Source organism: Glycine soja, chromosome 10 (genome assembly GCF_004193775.1).
Source record: "Glycine soja cultivar W05 chromosome 10, ASM419377v2, whole genome shotgun sequence".
NCBI classification, from domain to species: Eukaryota; Viridiplantae; Streptophyta; class Magnoliopsida; order Fabales; family Fabaceae; genus Glycine; species Glycine soja.
The window spans coordinates 40438038-40454484 of NC_041011.1; the positions used below are offsets into that span (position 1 = coordinate 40438038).

Genomic DNA, 16447 nt, shown 5'->3' on the forward strand with positions numbered 1-16447 from the left:
CTTATCATGAATATCAAAATATATTTATTATTTTATCATTGGTCCTTAATACAAAGTAAGAATAAAATAAACTTTTAAACATAAAATTAATTAAAGAGTATAAAGAAAAAGCATATCCCATTTTCAACCATTGTTATTACAAGCAAAAGAACTTAAGAATCTCATTACACTCACAAAACAAAGAAAAAGAATAAAAATATCTTTTAGTCTTAATTTAAGGTGTATAAATCAATGTAATACAAATTTTATAAGACAAGACAAGAAATCCTCTCTTAAAACTCAAAATATAATTATTATTTTATTATTTATTTCTCCATCAAAAACTAATAATATAAAATAAAGACCTTATAACAACTACTTGAATTTTGTTTACAAGTCACATAACACTTATATGCTAACAGTTACGAGAATGAAGAATCTATACAGCTTTATTCATGAAAGAAAGTACCTTATTGGATTTAAACTGTCATAGAGTAATAATTTCTATTTTTCAACGTAATTTGTGTTAGTTAAATCCTTTGAGGAGCATAATCACGCACTATACTAAAATGAGGGTGAAGGGTTTCTCCTTTGTCTTGCCCTCTTCATAGGTACAGAGAATTTGATTCATTTTATCAGCCGTCAGCTAGAACAAAATAACAGAGGGAATTCTCTTTTTTTTTTTTTTAATTTGGCATGTGGTTGTTTGGTCCTTATGGTTTTCGAAGAATGATATATATATATATATATATATATATATATATATATATATATATATATATATATGATTAATTAAATTTTAGTCTCAATTTTTTTAGATGTTAATATTTAGTCTCTCAATTTTTTTTACCAATTTTGTCTAGTTCATTTTTATTATTTAAAATTAATCAAAAGAAAATAAAAATGGACAAAACAGAAAAGTATGATTTGACATCTATTTTGGACTTATTAAAGTTGGATCTTAATAGCAATGATTGAGGGTTAAAGGAGGGAGCTATGTTTTTGTTTTCAGATTGGTGTATTGATACCTTCTCTCGTATTCTTCTATATCCTCAAAGCGTTAATTTTTTAACTTTGCAAAAGGGTTAGAGTATCCCTTGTATTCTGTCTCAATATATTTTTTTGCTTATAAAAAAAATAAAAAATCACTATGCTAAAATTGATTTTGTTTACAAATTAAACAAATTATAGATAAATGCAAACAGCACTCATATATAGATGTTATACTATTGCCACTCGATCGAGCTTATATTCATGTAAAAATATTACGCATCTGCTTGCCTAAATTCTTTGCCACAAGTTATATATACTTAATAAATCTAATGTTAAGAGATACTTCAGTTCAGGATAAACAGGTCACTTAAATGGAAAGCCTACAGCATAACGCTTACACTGGTGTACTACTGGTTAGCATTTGATTTAATTTTAATACTTCTAAAAATATTGAAGTCAGGAATTTGCTTTATGTAGAGGTTCAACATTTCTTGATTCCAGTAGTGTGACATTAGATTAAACTCCGTTTATAAATATATTTTACTTTTAAGAACTTTACCAAATTCTTACATAATTAAAATTTGTTCGTTCTATTTTATGGTATTCTCTACCTTAATTTTTTTATCGATTAGAATTAAACATAATACTTATATATTTTGTTTAACTAACTGAGTTAAACACTTTAATTCTCTATCTTAATTTTAAACCACACCACTTATTTTAACTAGTCAATGAAATACTTTAATATTCATTTTATATTTTTAGAATTTGTATTGTTTCATAATTTATTAAAAACCATTAGACAAGCCCACTTTAATTAATTTTCATAAATAAAAAAATTAAGATCACTAACCACTGCAATAAAAACGTATATAAGAACATAATTAAATCTAAAAATGTTTAACAAAAGTATATCATATTGACATATTGTATTCTTAATTTCCTATTAAAATGACGAGATGCAATCGAAACTTTTCATATCTGTATCATAATGTTGAGAATCTAATTAAGCATCCATTAGGTTTTGTTAATATCCAATACGAAAGTTAAAGAGTTCTAGAATTTGATAACGAATTCGAATTTATAAAAGAAGAAATGCTATTGCCACAAAAGGTTGTCAAAAACATAATTTAACCTAAAGTGAGAGCTATGCTAAAACATTATGGTATATATAAAGACTTCTTTTTAGGTACATTTAGGTCGGATCTGTCCCAGAACATGAAAATGCACAAATGTGCTCCACTTATGTGAGCTGTACGAATAATAAAATTATATTATTCTCCAATAATTAAATTAAGGGCATTAGAGTGTGTGTGTTTTGTATGGATATAAAATAAAAGGTCAGTGGGGGAGCAATTGTACCTTAACTAATAAACCTTTGATTCTACAACAGAAATTTTTCAATAGTATAGTTCTTGGCTCAGGTGTAGAAGATATGGTTGAAGGTCTGTCACTCAGCTTTATTCCCACCCAAAATAGAAAGTAAATATTGGCCGACTTCCATATTTTTAAGCGGAATTCCCCAGGAAAACTGCAGTCACAATCACATATATACGCGATTTGATTAATTCATGCATTAATGGATTTCATTGAAATAAATAAATTATACTTTTTCTCATATTTCTAACGTCTTAAAATTAAACAAATTCTTTTGTAAACAAAATTATTTTAATAGATTGTAATGTTTTCTAAAAATATATTTTAATTAATGTTTTAAATTCTAGCGTTTCATCGTAAATTAATTTACTTTTTATCCTTTTAAGATAAAGTAAGATTTTATTGTTCTAACATAAGGTAGAGTTTTATTATTTCTTTTATTTTATTTAAAATTTGGTTGGAATATTTTATATAAGATAAAATATAAGATCAATGCACAGCATGAAAAATTAAATTAGAAATACAATTAAAATAATCCATCATCATGTAAAAAATTACAAGAGTTTAAAATTAATTAAAAAACTTAAAATTATAATTTTCAAAATATATAATTATCCATAAAATAAATTCATATAAAAATTTCATATTAGAATGTCTAATTTTATAATTTTACATTTATAAGTTAATTTAACCAATAATTTTATTAATCACTTAATCTATTTTCTTTCCTATGAGTTCTAGTCTCAATTAAAATACTAGAAATTCAATAAGTTAGTTTAACAATTTTTCACAATCAATTAACTTTTTAGTATTTAATTAATCTTTCAAGTTTCAACTTATTTTTGTCTACTTTTACTAAACATAACCTAAATAAAAACAACAAATATTATTGTCAAATCAAAAAACTCATCATTACTTATGTAAACTTTATTCATCTTTTATTAATATTAGGATAATTTTTTTTTCTCTTAACATAATTTATTGTCATGATTTATATGAAAAAACCTAATTAAATCCATTAATATGATGCGTTACAATAAACATACCAGCATTTTCACATGTGACATTCGTATCGTGTTTCACAAAATATTGCCTTCACTTACACACACGCATACATGTGTAAAATAAACAGATAATCTATTTAAAACATATAAGTATTTGTTCATAGATCAAAATCTGAGGTGTGTTGTCGATCCTGATTTTAGGAAATAATGGATCAGGATGAGCAAGATAGAGCATTGCCGATTGCAAATGTGAGTCGAATCATGAAGCAAATCCTTCCCCCTAGTGCAAAGATCTCCAAAGAAGGTAAACAAGTAATGCAAGAGTGTGTGACAGAGTTCATAAGTTTTGTGACTGGCGAGGCATCTGACAAGTGTCACAAGGAGAATCGCAAGACCGTTAATGGGGATGACATCTGTTGGGCTCTAAGTTCATTAGGGTTTGACAACTATGCTGAGGCCATAGGAAGGTACTTGCATAAATACAGGCAAGCTGAAAGGGAGAAAATCAATCACGACAAAAAGTATGAAAACCCTCATATCAACCGTGCTCCACCACCACCACTACTTCTGTCTAGGGTTACTCGTGACAAGGTTGAAAACCCTCCTCCTTCTCCTCCTAATCAATCTGGATGAGTACGTAGTTTCTGTAATGAAGATTGAACAAGGTGATGACAAGAAGAACGAACACTTCTAATTTTGTTGGATGCATGTTGTGATGAGGTAATTTTGCAACTATACATGATCTGGTCAAATAAGGGGACTTCCCCTTCTATATATCTGCTTTAAATAGTATATCACTACTGTATTGAGCTTCTGCAATGTTGTATATTATAAGGGTTTTAAGAGTAGTAGCTCTTAATTTTCTGCGATAATCATTAATAAATTAAAATGGTCTGATTCATCTGAGCATATATAGAAAATAAAACTGGGCTAGGCTGGTTTAATTAGCAGAAGGTATTTACTTTGAAATGAAAGCTTGGGCTAATTATTTTTTTCCTTGAGATTATTTTGAAGATTATGGAACAGCAGATTTCTTGTGATCCTTACCAAAACATGATTATCGTGTTCAAGACTAAAGGGGAAATTTTAGTAAGATATAGGGTTGATGAATTTAGTTTCTAGCTAGATCCAGCTTAGCTAGCTGTTAGTTACCACTTAACATTTTCATGCATTTAGAAATGGATGTTCTTCACAAGAGATCTTATATACAGAAGACATAGAAACTGAATTCAACAAATTAACCAATAATGGAAACTAGTAACAGTAGTAACTGACAGCTAACACATATATAGTTCAAATCTTGAAAAGTTTTGAATTGGATTGAAAGGACCAAGTCAATTCATAAATGAAATTCTTCTCATCTTTTTTATCATTAATTTCTTGTATATTTTGGCACTGCAAAACTTCCCTATCTGGTTAATTTATTAATGAATTAATCCGTGATCCCTTCATTAATCCATATCATTTGCTCCAGAATTACAACCTATGCAGTACTAGTGACGTTAATTTATTTAGAACATTCATCAATTGTTTATACAGAACATATATTAGTAGTTTAGTTTAAGGCTTTGAGCAGTTCTTAATTAAATTGTCCTTACTCCTTAGTCCTTACCAAAATCTCCATTGGACATCTACTATGAAGGGAATGAAAGAAGTTGACCAGTTCAAATAGATATATGTTGACTCCTTATAATTAACTGATGTTATACATCATGAAATTAATATAGTCTTGCCACAATGAGGGTTTAACCACAGCCATAAGTTTAATTGTTACCCAAATGCAAGTAAATTTTTAGCCAGTAACACAGTGAAAAAGGCTATATATATAAAATAAACTGGGACATAAATGTACTAGGTTTTGAATTTCTAACCCTAGAATCGGGGACCACTATCTCGTTGCTTTACATGTGCATAATTAACCGTGAAAGTCGAATCACATCCCAGGCATGCCTGCATTCTACTATATTTCAAATGAACTATTAGGACATATTGTCCCATTAAATTAAGTTGACAGTAAATTCCTTCTCAATTTTAACTTCTGTCAGAATTAGGGTTTCAGCGATGGCCTGAGATTTTCACACAAGCCCTTGGGACCACTTCTCAACTATATTACCTTAATGGATTATACTGTCTCTCTCACCATCTCTTCTGACACACACATAATAAACTTCACCATTAACTTAGAAATATATATGTTTCCCATCCATTAGAGGGGGAAATAAAGGGAAACCATGATATTGATTTTTTACATTTGGCATTTTATACCGAAGAATAAAAATCTAAAAATCAAATAATTTACATAAGTTTAGAAATAATATTTTTGAAGGTCCATCTTGTATTGATTTTGTTTATAAAATATATATATTATGAAGGATCAGAAACCGCAAAACTTTTTGGACTATCTATAACCAATGCAATGATGTAGTTGACCATTTGACTTTGAAAACAGTAAATCATCATCACTAAGACTACCTATATGTATACCACCAGTACTCCAACACTAGGATATGGTTTGATTTCTTGATAGAATAACTGTACACATTAAAATTTGTAACGGGTTATGAGTCTCGGGATGATTTTGCATATAGTTGAAGACTTTGAAATGAACAGTGTTCCCGTGGCTCCGACCACGAAATTGCAGCATCGAGATTCATAACCTTGCTTGCTGCATAGCATTCCTTTTGAGGGAGTGGGGACTGACAATTTATCAACCAATATGGCAAACCGCGTCAGATGTGCCTTTTTTTCAGGATCAGGGGGTTGTAGTCCATATCAGTTGCAGAACCTCAACACCACAAAGCTTTTAGTAGAGTACTGCGTGTATTATATATATTCAAATTAATATATAGCGATTTAATTTCCGTGAAGCACATTGTCAATATATCAAAATCAATATTAATATTCCATGGAATTTAGTGAATGCCTGTGGCCTTGGCAGCACTGTTCCATGCTGGAGCTCTGAAAATTAGATGTGTTGTTAAAGGCTGTAACATGACATTAATTAAATATATCAATTTGAGTTATGAATCCTTATGGTTACCAATAAGTTACATCATCAGCACATATTAATTAGTTTTACACCAAAATTTCAAGCTGAAGGCTTCTCTAATATATATATTCGAGCTGTCAATATATATTCATCCTCCCCAATATGGTATTTCAAGGATGAGTCTGAATGTCCCTTTTCTTCCATTGATCTCCCACCTATGAGAAAATGAATTCTTGACGAGTCTCTTTTCACGTTAATTATGATATACTGTTCATGTTTCTGCTGATGGAATTTAGCTATGAAAATTAATTAATTAATTAATTCTTTGTTTAATTCGTGAACAGGCTAACTACCTAGGAACCCACGAGAAACTGAAACTCATTAATGATGTCTTGCATATAATTAGGTTTTTTTCGTCCTTTTGTTTTGGAAATACAAGACTTCAGACTTCAGACTTCAGAGAAAACTAATGTGATCATTGTCATCAAGTTTATTTTTAACTGAAGCTCAGTACTAAGTAATTAGTTAAATTTTATGATTATAGTTTTCAGCACAGGAATTAGTTCAGTTAATAAGCTGCTGTTCAAAACTTTAAATAGCAAGTTTTGGTCGAACTGGTGAGAACTATACAAAATATTAACTTTTATATATATCTTAAGCTTTGCTTTTTTTTTTTTTTTAATTATAATTATGTAAAGAGCATTTAGCGAAGGGATGTTAATTACCCCCAATATATTGTTCTTTAATATGATTATTTTGAATCATATGATCATGAATGCCCTGAAATCATCTTTCAGTTGGCGTCTTGACATCGACCTATCTGCCCATTATGTTTGAAGCCTTGAAATAAGTAAATTAACTTGACAAGCATAGAAAACTTAGAGTGTGTTTAGATATATATTCCAAAATGCTAAAACAACTATGTTGTAGCCTTAGTGTGAATGTAGATTTGCATTAGATTCAACTCACACTCTAACTCGTGAAAGTTGAAACCAATCAAAGTTAACAACAAAAGTAATAATTATGTTACTCACAGAATCTTTTGGTTCAATAAGATTAAAAGAGAAAATTAAGAAAGACAACAATTTCCAAAAGAAGTTGAATATAAGTGCAGAAAGATATAGATGAAGAAAATCTTATCAAGCAAATTTTCAAACTTGACTCCAAAGTTCTACTCTGACCATGGAATATGCCGAAGCAACTATTTTGTGTTCGTATTTTATATTAATTCTAAGAAGAACAAACTCACTTCTCCTCTATTTATCTTGGTGTATTAATCTTTTTTTGTATTTAAACAGCTGATTTCAGTTTAGTTTGGGTTCATAATGTCCGAACTTTATTTTTTGGCTTTCTTACACGAACCTTTTTTTTGGCTGTAATCGTGTATGAAACAACCCCCCACTGCACAACTTGTGCAGTGTCCACATATATAAATACGTACATAATTTTGCCTTAAAAAAAAAGAAGACAACTGAGAATACAGAAGGGGAATGTGCGCATTTGTGTTGATCGATGCAAACCTATTTTTAGTAATCATAGTTTAATTTTTTGGTGACTTTTTTCATGCAATTAATTTTCATACGGTTTTCATCAATCTTCAGAACATAATGTGCTGTATTACAATCCCATATTCACTTCTCCTCTTTTGAATCATCTCATTCTAATCTCATAAATATTTGTTAAAGAAATTACAAAGGATTTTGAGCATGCGCTGAAATTGTGAAATCGAATTAGATGAAACATGAAATCATTAAGCCTCTTCCATGGCTAAACTCTGAAGCTCAAATATATGTAAATGCAAATTAAAAGGGAAGAGAGTTCTGAAACTTACAATAAGAGAAAATTAATTATAAAGAGGTTAAATTATTCATTTAGTCTCTATAGTTTCATAATTTTTATCTTTTTATTATTTATAGTTTGAAAGTGATTTTTTTAATTTCTATAATTTATATTTTAACTCTGTGTAGTTTAAAAGTGATTTTTTAGTCCTTATAATTTATATTTTAATTCATTTTTAACCTTTATAATTTGAAAGTGATACAATTAATTATAAAAATATTAGCAAGTAATTTCGTAACTAATTTATCGTAAGATAATTTGTAATAAAAAATTAATTGATAATTTATAATTAATTTGTAGCTAATTATTTTTATATATATATTTTTTAGTAAAGACTAAAAAGTAATTAAAATATAAATAATAGAGATTAAAAAGATCATTTTCAAACGATAGAAACTAAGAAAAAATTAAAATACAAATTATAAGAACTAAAAAGAACACTTTTAAACTATAGAGACTAAAAGAGAATTAAAATGTAAATTATAATTACTAAAAAAATCACTTTAACTAAAGAGGTAAGAATCGTAAAACTATGAGAACCAAATAAATAATTTAATCTTATAACCAAAGGAGAGGACGATAGAGAAGATTCACGTACATGTGTTCTTTCTCTTACTCCGTTACAGCACAAGAAAGCTCAGGATAAAAGTTTATGGATTTACAAACAGAATCCATATATAGACGCATCGATATGTTCATTGAGTTAACATTGTTTATACAGATCCAGATGTGCTCATTGAGTTAACATTGTTTATACAGATCCAGATGTGTTCCAAGCCCTCAGATTCACTGCATTCTAACAATACAGTACATGATAACGATTCCCTTAAGATGATTGCGATGACTTTTTTATTAATGCAATAAGTCATTTTATCACACCATTTTTTTTTTATAGAATTTTCACTACTGAATTTATTTTTAAATTAATTTGTGTACAACTATACATGAATTAGATGTAGACTTGCCCTTCGAGTGGATGTCATAGGTTGAAAGATTTATATATTATGTTAATTGAGAAATAACTAATAAAAAACAATAATTTCAAATAAGGTTATTGTGATAACATTAGTTGTTGAAAAAATCAAGTTGAATCTTATTTTTTTAAGGATTAACTTAATGACAGTTTTGTTTGAGTCTCATATTTTGGATAAGATATTATCACATTAGAAATTTCAAAGCAATAGATAGATTATACTTATTAATCAATATTATATTTATTATTATATTTATTCTAACTTATATTTTTTTCCTATTTTATAATTGTTTATTATAATGTTATACTTGTAATGATTAAAAAGGAGAAAAATAAAATAAAATTATATTTTAGATAAATAGTAATTTCCGTACCTGAATGCGTAGAGCATTAACAAATTTATCCATGAACGTGTCATACAAACTCTTTCATTAACGATAACAAACTGAAATTAATGGAACACTCTATATATTCATATACGAAAATAACTATTTACTTTAGAATAAAAAAACTTAATGTGGTATTTAAGTTATTAGATTCTTGCGAATGTTCCATTGCAATACAATCCTGGGGTTGAGACTTCAACTGAACTCGTTTAAAATTAGAGATAAAGAAGATTGATAGTGATAGTGAAGAGTAGTTGATATTTTCACTAGATTTAAGTTCAGTCAACTTCAGGTTCTTTAACATCCTATCCGAGAGACAAGACATTGTTTTCACAAAGTTTAATCTTAGACTATGTTTGATTTTCCCTTTGAGGAACTCCAAATTCAATTTGGAATGCAAACTCATTTTGATAACATGTTTGATTATTTCCAAAATTACATTTGCACATAAAAAAAGGTCTACAAATTCAGTTTTGTAAAAGCATGAATTGAATTGCTTTTACAAACTTAAGTTTAACCCAAACTCTAATTCAAACTTGGGTTGGTTAACTTTAATTCAAATATGCAATTAGTCAACTACAGATTCAAGATACCTAAAATAGTTCACGTACAAATCAAAAGTGCACACCGCAAAAACCATTCATCAAGCCTTCACTAACTGCATCAATAATAGATATACCTCTCCAGTATTCTTTTATATATGATACTCTCAATTTTCCAAAAGATCGGTTAGTTTATGCAGCCTTTCAAGAATAGAAACTGCCTCACAGACATTTAATCTCTGATAAAAATGAAGCAAAAAATTAACCCTTATCTAAAATAATAATAAGAAGAATCAAGATCAATTCATTTGATTAATTACAGCTTCCAGAAATCCCCACCCATCATCAGCATTAGGTCCCACCCAATATCCAGATATAACTATTTCAGAGCAATAGTCCACATCCAAATTATACGAGTAAGTTTCATGTAGAAATATTGTACATGACATCAAACGACGATGACGGCTTCCTTTCGTGGAAAGTATGTGTGTTTACTTGAACGGCAAGATCCAAGAATCTTTTGAGCTGCAAATATAATATATACTGTCAGATTAAAATTGATAAGTATGAAATTACTCAAAAAACTCCCAAATAAAATTCCACATAACTTTCAAAAGTTGTGTATGTTTGAATCCTAAATTGAAGTTGAAGACACACACATATATATATATGATAAAGATAGACAGTTAGATACACATGGTTGTGTGGGTGTAGTGTAGCCAACATTACTAACCATGATAAGATTATTCAGATTTCATTTTTGCTTTATAATTTATCATATTCATCACAGCATCTCCCCATGCATGTTTTCTGGTATACATATAAAATCCTAGTGGATGGAGGTGACAGAGAACTACAGAAATATAGAAGGGAAAATTAACCCCACTAAGAATGGACCCAGATTAATTATGAATTCTGAAATAAATTCATGTCCAAGGAAGCCATGGCATGAGAAATATTACTATATAATTAACAAATCTATAAAAATAACACCAAACAGACAAAATTCTGTACCCAGCATGCGGCATAGAGCATTGTAAATTTGTAATATTGTATATTTCACAGAATCTATGTAATAAACCATTATATATAATACACAGGTTACAAAATCCAAGATGTTTGTCCTCTACATTGTTTTTTAAGAGTGCTGGAGAATGATGAGGTAGGTAAGCTTCACCTTTTTATTCACAAGATTTGGCTTTTATTTTTACACTCATTTCATTCACCTTCTTCCTCACGGATGGTCTCCCTACATATATAAACTGGAAATTTACAATACCTTCCACAGTCATTTCTTTTTGGTTCACATCTAAAGGTATAAATCAAATTCAAGATTTAAGATGCAGAATCCAAACTCTAGTGATCTAGTCCAACCTAACCATTAAATGGCTGTAGCAATTCCACCCTAAAAACGACTATTTCACTTTCAAGAAGCCAGTATGAAGCAACAAAAAGATTACATAGGTTGCAAGTTTAAATTTGAAATATTAATAATGCAGCCTTACAATTTCACATTCTATCAATCAATTACTATGGCAAGTATCCCAAGATTCTGACAGTGAGCTTGAATTAATGTAATAACTGATAGGCAATCATGAGCAATTATAGTTAAACAGCTAAGTAGTATAAGATATTAACAAATAACAACCTATCTCAAATTGCGGTGGGTATAGAAAATCAAATCAAAGTTATGAACAAAAAGAGTGAACAGTTCTATAAATCAAGCTTCTAAGGGAGAAGCACATGGTAATTAGGAAAAACCTGCTCGAACTGTTGCTTTGCTTAAAAATCTATCCAGGGGAAAATACAATTGGTGTTGATGCACTCCCTGCTGATAAGTCATCAAAAATAGTAATTAGTCGTTCAACACGGACATACAAAGAGAAACTTTTTCATATGCAGCAAAATGTTGTGACGCAAGTAGAATTGTTAAATTTAAGCTGCTGATATTAATCTATTCACAATATCACAGAGAATTAGAAATTGAATGATTCTTCCATTTAGAGTTTTAATTAGCGTCCACCAACGAAAACAGTGGATATTGACTCACTGCCCTTGATGCGGGGAAAGTTGGAAGTATAGAAAGAAAGTGAGAAAGTGAAGTACCTTGTTGTGGATGAGGGGTGAAGCGCACATCTGCAGAGGAAGGGTAAAGGTGGAGGAGACTAAGCACACGCCATTTTCAAGACTTTAACTTCGCACCCATTCTCTTTAAGTTGGCCCAATCAAATATTGATAATTGGTTGTTTTTATATTACTAACTAACTTTCATTTTTTTTTAAGTACCTAATTTTTTTTGTTTTATTTTATTATATGTGATCAAGTCTTTTTCCGTTAAATGATAATGTGTTAGACAAAAATATTATCCCATCAAATCATATCAGTGTCATGTCATTACCTTTTTTTCCCTTCTTTTTTTTTTCTTTTTTCTTTTCTTTTTCTTCTCCAATGGAAACCACCACCACCATCGTCAATTGTTACTATCATGCCATCCAATCCTTTCTCATTTTTCTTTCTTCTCCTTTTTTCCTTCACAGTACTAGGTGGTTGGGAAAGAGAAGAACTTGAAATGAAAATATAGATTCAATGATGAAATGATCACAAATCTAACAAAAAATAGAGGTAAAAAATCAGATATGAAACACAGATCCTCTTCCTCTTGTTGGTGGTGCGTCGTATCAAATCTCAAATTCCAAACCAGTAGAACAACTCTTGGGTTTTTGGAAATCATCAACTAACATAGATCAGTTGTGGTAACGCAGAGAGATTTATGGAATCTAGTGCAGTGTGGCTGTTGGAGAAAAAGTGAAAAAGAGAACAAACTCTAGAGGAGCGACGATTGCGAAAGCGAGACTGTGTCGAAGGAGTGACAGCAAGAGAGGGAGTGTGAGATGTTGAGGGCGTAGAGAGGACAGTTAGTGCAGTTGCAGATGAGGTGGGTACGGGTGATGACACAAATTGGTTGTGATGGATACTAGGTGGTTGGGAAAGGTTGCAGATCTGTGGCAGTGCGATGATTTTGTGGGTGGTGGTATGGCATGGTGAAGTCATGCAGGTGTGGGTGGTTACGTGTTTAGTGACATGGACGTCTTTGCTTTCGTGTTTAGTGACAACACATGATGATGTGACACTTCATTTATCACGTCATCACTTAACGGATGTGAATTAACGGCCGGTAGTATAATGAAACATAAATTTTTTTGAGATACTTGATTGAAAAATATAAATTTTAAATGAAAAACTTAATTAAGCTATGATAATATATTGGCACAAATTTAATATTAGACTTGGCCAATGTAGCCTTGGGCTTGGCCCGGCCTCCCCACTAGCTAGCCCTCCAATTCATGTGCTAAAACACCAAAGGGTAGGTAATTTTACGAGTAAATTATGATTTAGGTCTCCTAAAATTACTAATGTTCTAATCTGGTTACTAGAAAAATTATATTATTTTGAAATTTATTTTTTTCCTCTAAATTTTAAATGTATCACTTTTTGTTAATTAAAGTAGAACGTGGGAGGTATGAACCCACATGAATCTCATACAATTACTTTAGATAACACTTTATAAGAGTAAAAATGATTTAAATATCACATAAAACAAAAAAAAGTTACATTTCAGAATTATAGGAACCAAAATAATGCAATTTTTCTAGAGAAACCAAATTCAAATACTACTAAGTTTAGAGAGCTAGACATAACACATAATTTACTATGTTCTTCTTTTTTTTTCTTTGCTCTCCTTTGTGTTTTTGAATTTTTTTAAAAATATATTTCTTTTTGGAAAACTAATTTATGAAGCATACCTACAATTAATTGGTCTAAATGACACTAGACTTCCTTGAACATGTGGGATCAGGATTTCGGGATTAGTACAAATGAAAAAATATTTCTTGATGACGGACTAAGATGCTTTATGCGCCTAAAAAAATATTTTACAAATAAAAATTAATTATTAATTTATTAATTTTTGTATTTATAGTTTGAACAGAAATATTTGTAGATCATTTCCAGATATGAAATGTGGCAACGGCAAATATTTAAGCAAATTAAAAACACAAGCATGAAATTTGATTTGTAGCATTTTCAAGCCCCAGATTATTAGAGGCAATATGTTCATTTGGGCACAAGCAACACAATCAGACTCATTAGTGGAAGAGGTTTTCTAAACATTCCTTGGCCAGTGACGCTCTTGCATCTAGGATGAGAAAATCGTTATCCTAAAATAGGTAATCCTTCGTATCCAAATAGAAACTAAAATATTGGCATCCATATTGTTAAATATCAGGCAATAATATTTACAATTTATGGTTATATGAAAACTGTATCCCTGATTTAGAGGAAACGTTATCTCCTCTATATATTTATATAAACTAGAATTCTTGAGGTCTCTATACACACTTGTTTTTCAGTCTTATTCTATGTTTTTTGTTCATCAATACATATGAAATGAATAAATAGCTAGACAAGAGATGGCATATATTGTGCTTCATTTGAGCTATTTTTGCTTGGACTTGCGCTTTGATTTCTTCTGCTTCTCGCCCCTGTAAACCAAACCAAAGTTATTATATAACACAATTTTCTCTATAAAAAATATCTTTCTTTTCTTTTTGTGGATGTGTAGAATAGAACCAGCAGATAAATTCTATATAGGGGTAAAGGAAGTATTCATCATGAGAGCTAAGACCCCAACAAGACTTCAGTTTTGCGTCGAGATGCTCCCTTTCCTCCTTAGAAGAACTTTTGTATTTTCTTACTTGCATACATAACCAAGGACACAATGGTTCATGTAAAACAGAAGAATTACACAAAAGGTTGCTTTGGAATTTCACATCAGTTGTTCAGTTTAATGACAAATATTAGAATGAGAAACAATTACCAAAGAATCAATTGCATTCAGTGATTCCGAAAACTCGGACATTGTATGCATGGAATTCTCACGGGAAAAAATGCTCCTAAGATAACTGCAATTAAGTGTCAGTGTAAAGAGTGAATATCTGAGCAGATACATAAATTTGGGTTAAAGAATATGCTTTAATATCACACCCCAGGCAGGCCATTTTGTTACCTGATTTTGGAACAAATAATAAAAGGAAAAATGTGAAGCAAAGAGACATGTGAAGCAATAATAAGTACCTATCAAAGTTAATGACTTTATGAAGTGCATTTGAGTTGCGGAAAGCAGCCAAAGCCAACTACATCAAAAGACACAAACAGGTAGGTTTGATTTTGAAGCAATTGGTTTAAAACAAAGCTGAACTAGAATATTGAATTGATTGGAAAATGTTTAGTCTTAAATCAGTAATTTAGAAGTATGGCCTAGGTTTTCTGTATTTCTGATGATTTAGGAAACCCTGGCAAACATATTTCCAATTTTGAAACAATCAACTAAAATTTGAAAAAAAAAAATGGTTAATCAATTTACATAAAGTGATTAATGGTGGACCTCTCCTTTCTGAAATTTGATTCATTTTTTTCACTAGCCTAGGTTGTGACTTGTGACATGGATTACTTGTTTTCAGCTGATTAGCTGACATCAATTAATTAGAAAATGTCCAATTTTTTATTTTCAAATCCTTGGTAAAGGCAAGGCAAAACAAGGAATTTTTGGGTGCTGCTTGTAACAAAAAACACTCTGCTACAAGGGACTTTCCATATTTGCATATGATTCTTAGAATACCTGCCTAGAAGGAAATAAAACTGGTGCATCTGTAAGAATCATCTTATCAACTTCTGATCTTGCTGTCTTTTGCAAAGTCTATAATCAGGAGAAAATTTATCATAAGTCAAAGAAGTTATTTGAACATCATTAAGTCAGTAAACATGCCCAGGTAAAGAGGATGCATAAGGAAGAACATTGGTTAAACAGATAAAAGTTAGCGTTCCATAAGAGAAAGGAATAAGGAAAACAATCACTACACAGTACACACATATTGGTAGTGCATCAGGAAAGTGTTAGATGTGAGACTAGCCAATGTTGACCATCCATATAAGATTAAATGATCAAGATTAACTCTTCACACCTCTTACTTTATATGTTCCGCCCATGTGTGTGTAGAGAGAGATTGCCTCAATACCCTTTTTTTTATAAGGGCAGTCTTTTAGTAATTAGTGCTCAATATTTTTCCAAATGCCAAGTATTCTATTTAATTGAAATATAAATTCAAAAAATAAATCGACATATTAATATTAGTGGGACAAGAGGATAAATGGATCAAGATCACCTACATTGAAGTTCCCAATGCAATGATTTAGATTTATTATCCTTAAAGTAAATTTTAGTTATAGAAAATGAATAATAACCACTAATTGTCACAAATTTGGGGGGATGTTATTAGGAAGGAATGCATTGTGCGTTGAGGACTCTA

At 30.2% G+C, this 16447-nt stretch overlaps 2 protein-coding genes and 1 long non-coding RNA gene across 5 annotated transcripts; 1 reads left to right on the forward strand and 2 right to left on the reverse strand.

Moving 5' to 3' along the window:
* The first annotated feature begins 3430 nt into the window (after positions 1-3430).
* On the forward strand, positions 3431-6904 carry LOC114370797 (nuclear transcription factor Y subunit B-4-like). Of its 3 annotated transcripts, none has more exons than XM_028328185.1 (2): positions 3431-4073; positions 6687-6904. In XM_028328185.1, exon 1 carries the CDS (start codon positions 3561-3563, stop codon positions 3984-3986), a length of 426 nt encoding a protein of 141 aa, XP_028183986.1. In that variant the 5' UTR covers positions 3431-3560; the 3' UTR covers positions 3987-4073; positions 6687-6904. The 3 variants fall into 3 exon arrangements, with proteins under 3 accessions (XP_028183986.1, XP_028183987.1, XP_028183985.1); XM_028328186.1 differs by lacking the exon at positions 6687-6904 and adding an exon at positions 6087-6362; XM_028328184.1 differs by lacking the exon at positions 6687-6904 and adding an exon at positions 5995-6099.
* Positions 6905-10195: 3291 nt separating this feature from the next.
* On the reverse strand, positions 10196-12317 carry LOC114370804. The gene is made up of 3 exons (XR_003657928.1): positions 12189-12317; positions 11844-11913; positions 10196-10607 (listed from the first exon to the last, which is right to left on the reverse strand). It is a non-coding gene; the product is annotated as an uncharacterized LOC114370804 (long non-coding RNA).
* Positions 12318-14644: 2327 nt separating this feature from the next.
* On the reverse strand, positions 14645-16127 carry LOC114371753 (cyclin-H1-1-like). Its single transcript, XM_028329097.1, has 5 exons — positions 16110-16127; positions 15760-15837; positions 15216-15274; positions 14934-15043; positions 14645-14835 (listed from the first exon to the last, which is right to left on the reverse strand). The coding sequence occupies exons 1-5, from the start codon at positions 16125-16127 to the stop codon at positions 14645-14647; spliced, it is 456 nt and encodes a 151-aa protein (XP_028184898.1).
* Positions 16128-16447: the final 320 nt, after the last annotated feature.

Excerpts from the sequence above, each read along its gene's own strand:
- LOC114371753 (XM_028329097.1), bottom strand. Across the intron at positions 15,275-15,759 it reads TTTTATTTCCTTCTAGGCAG|TTGGCTTTGGCTGCTTTCCG; the intron begins GTATTCTAAGAA and ends CTTTTGATGTAG. Across the intron at positions 14,836-14,933 it reads TGTTTCTCATTCTAATATTT|TAAGAAAATACAAAAGTTCT; the intron begins GTCATTAAACTG and ends TATGTATGCAAG.
- LOC114370797 (XM_028328185.1), top strand. The coding sequence starts at position 3,561 with ATGGATCAGGATGAGCAAGATAGAGCATTGCCGATTGCAAATGTGAGT.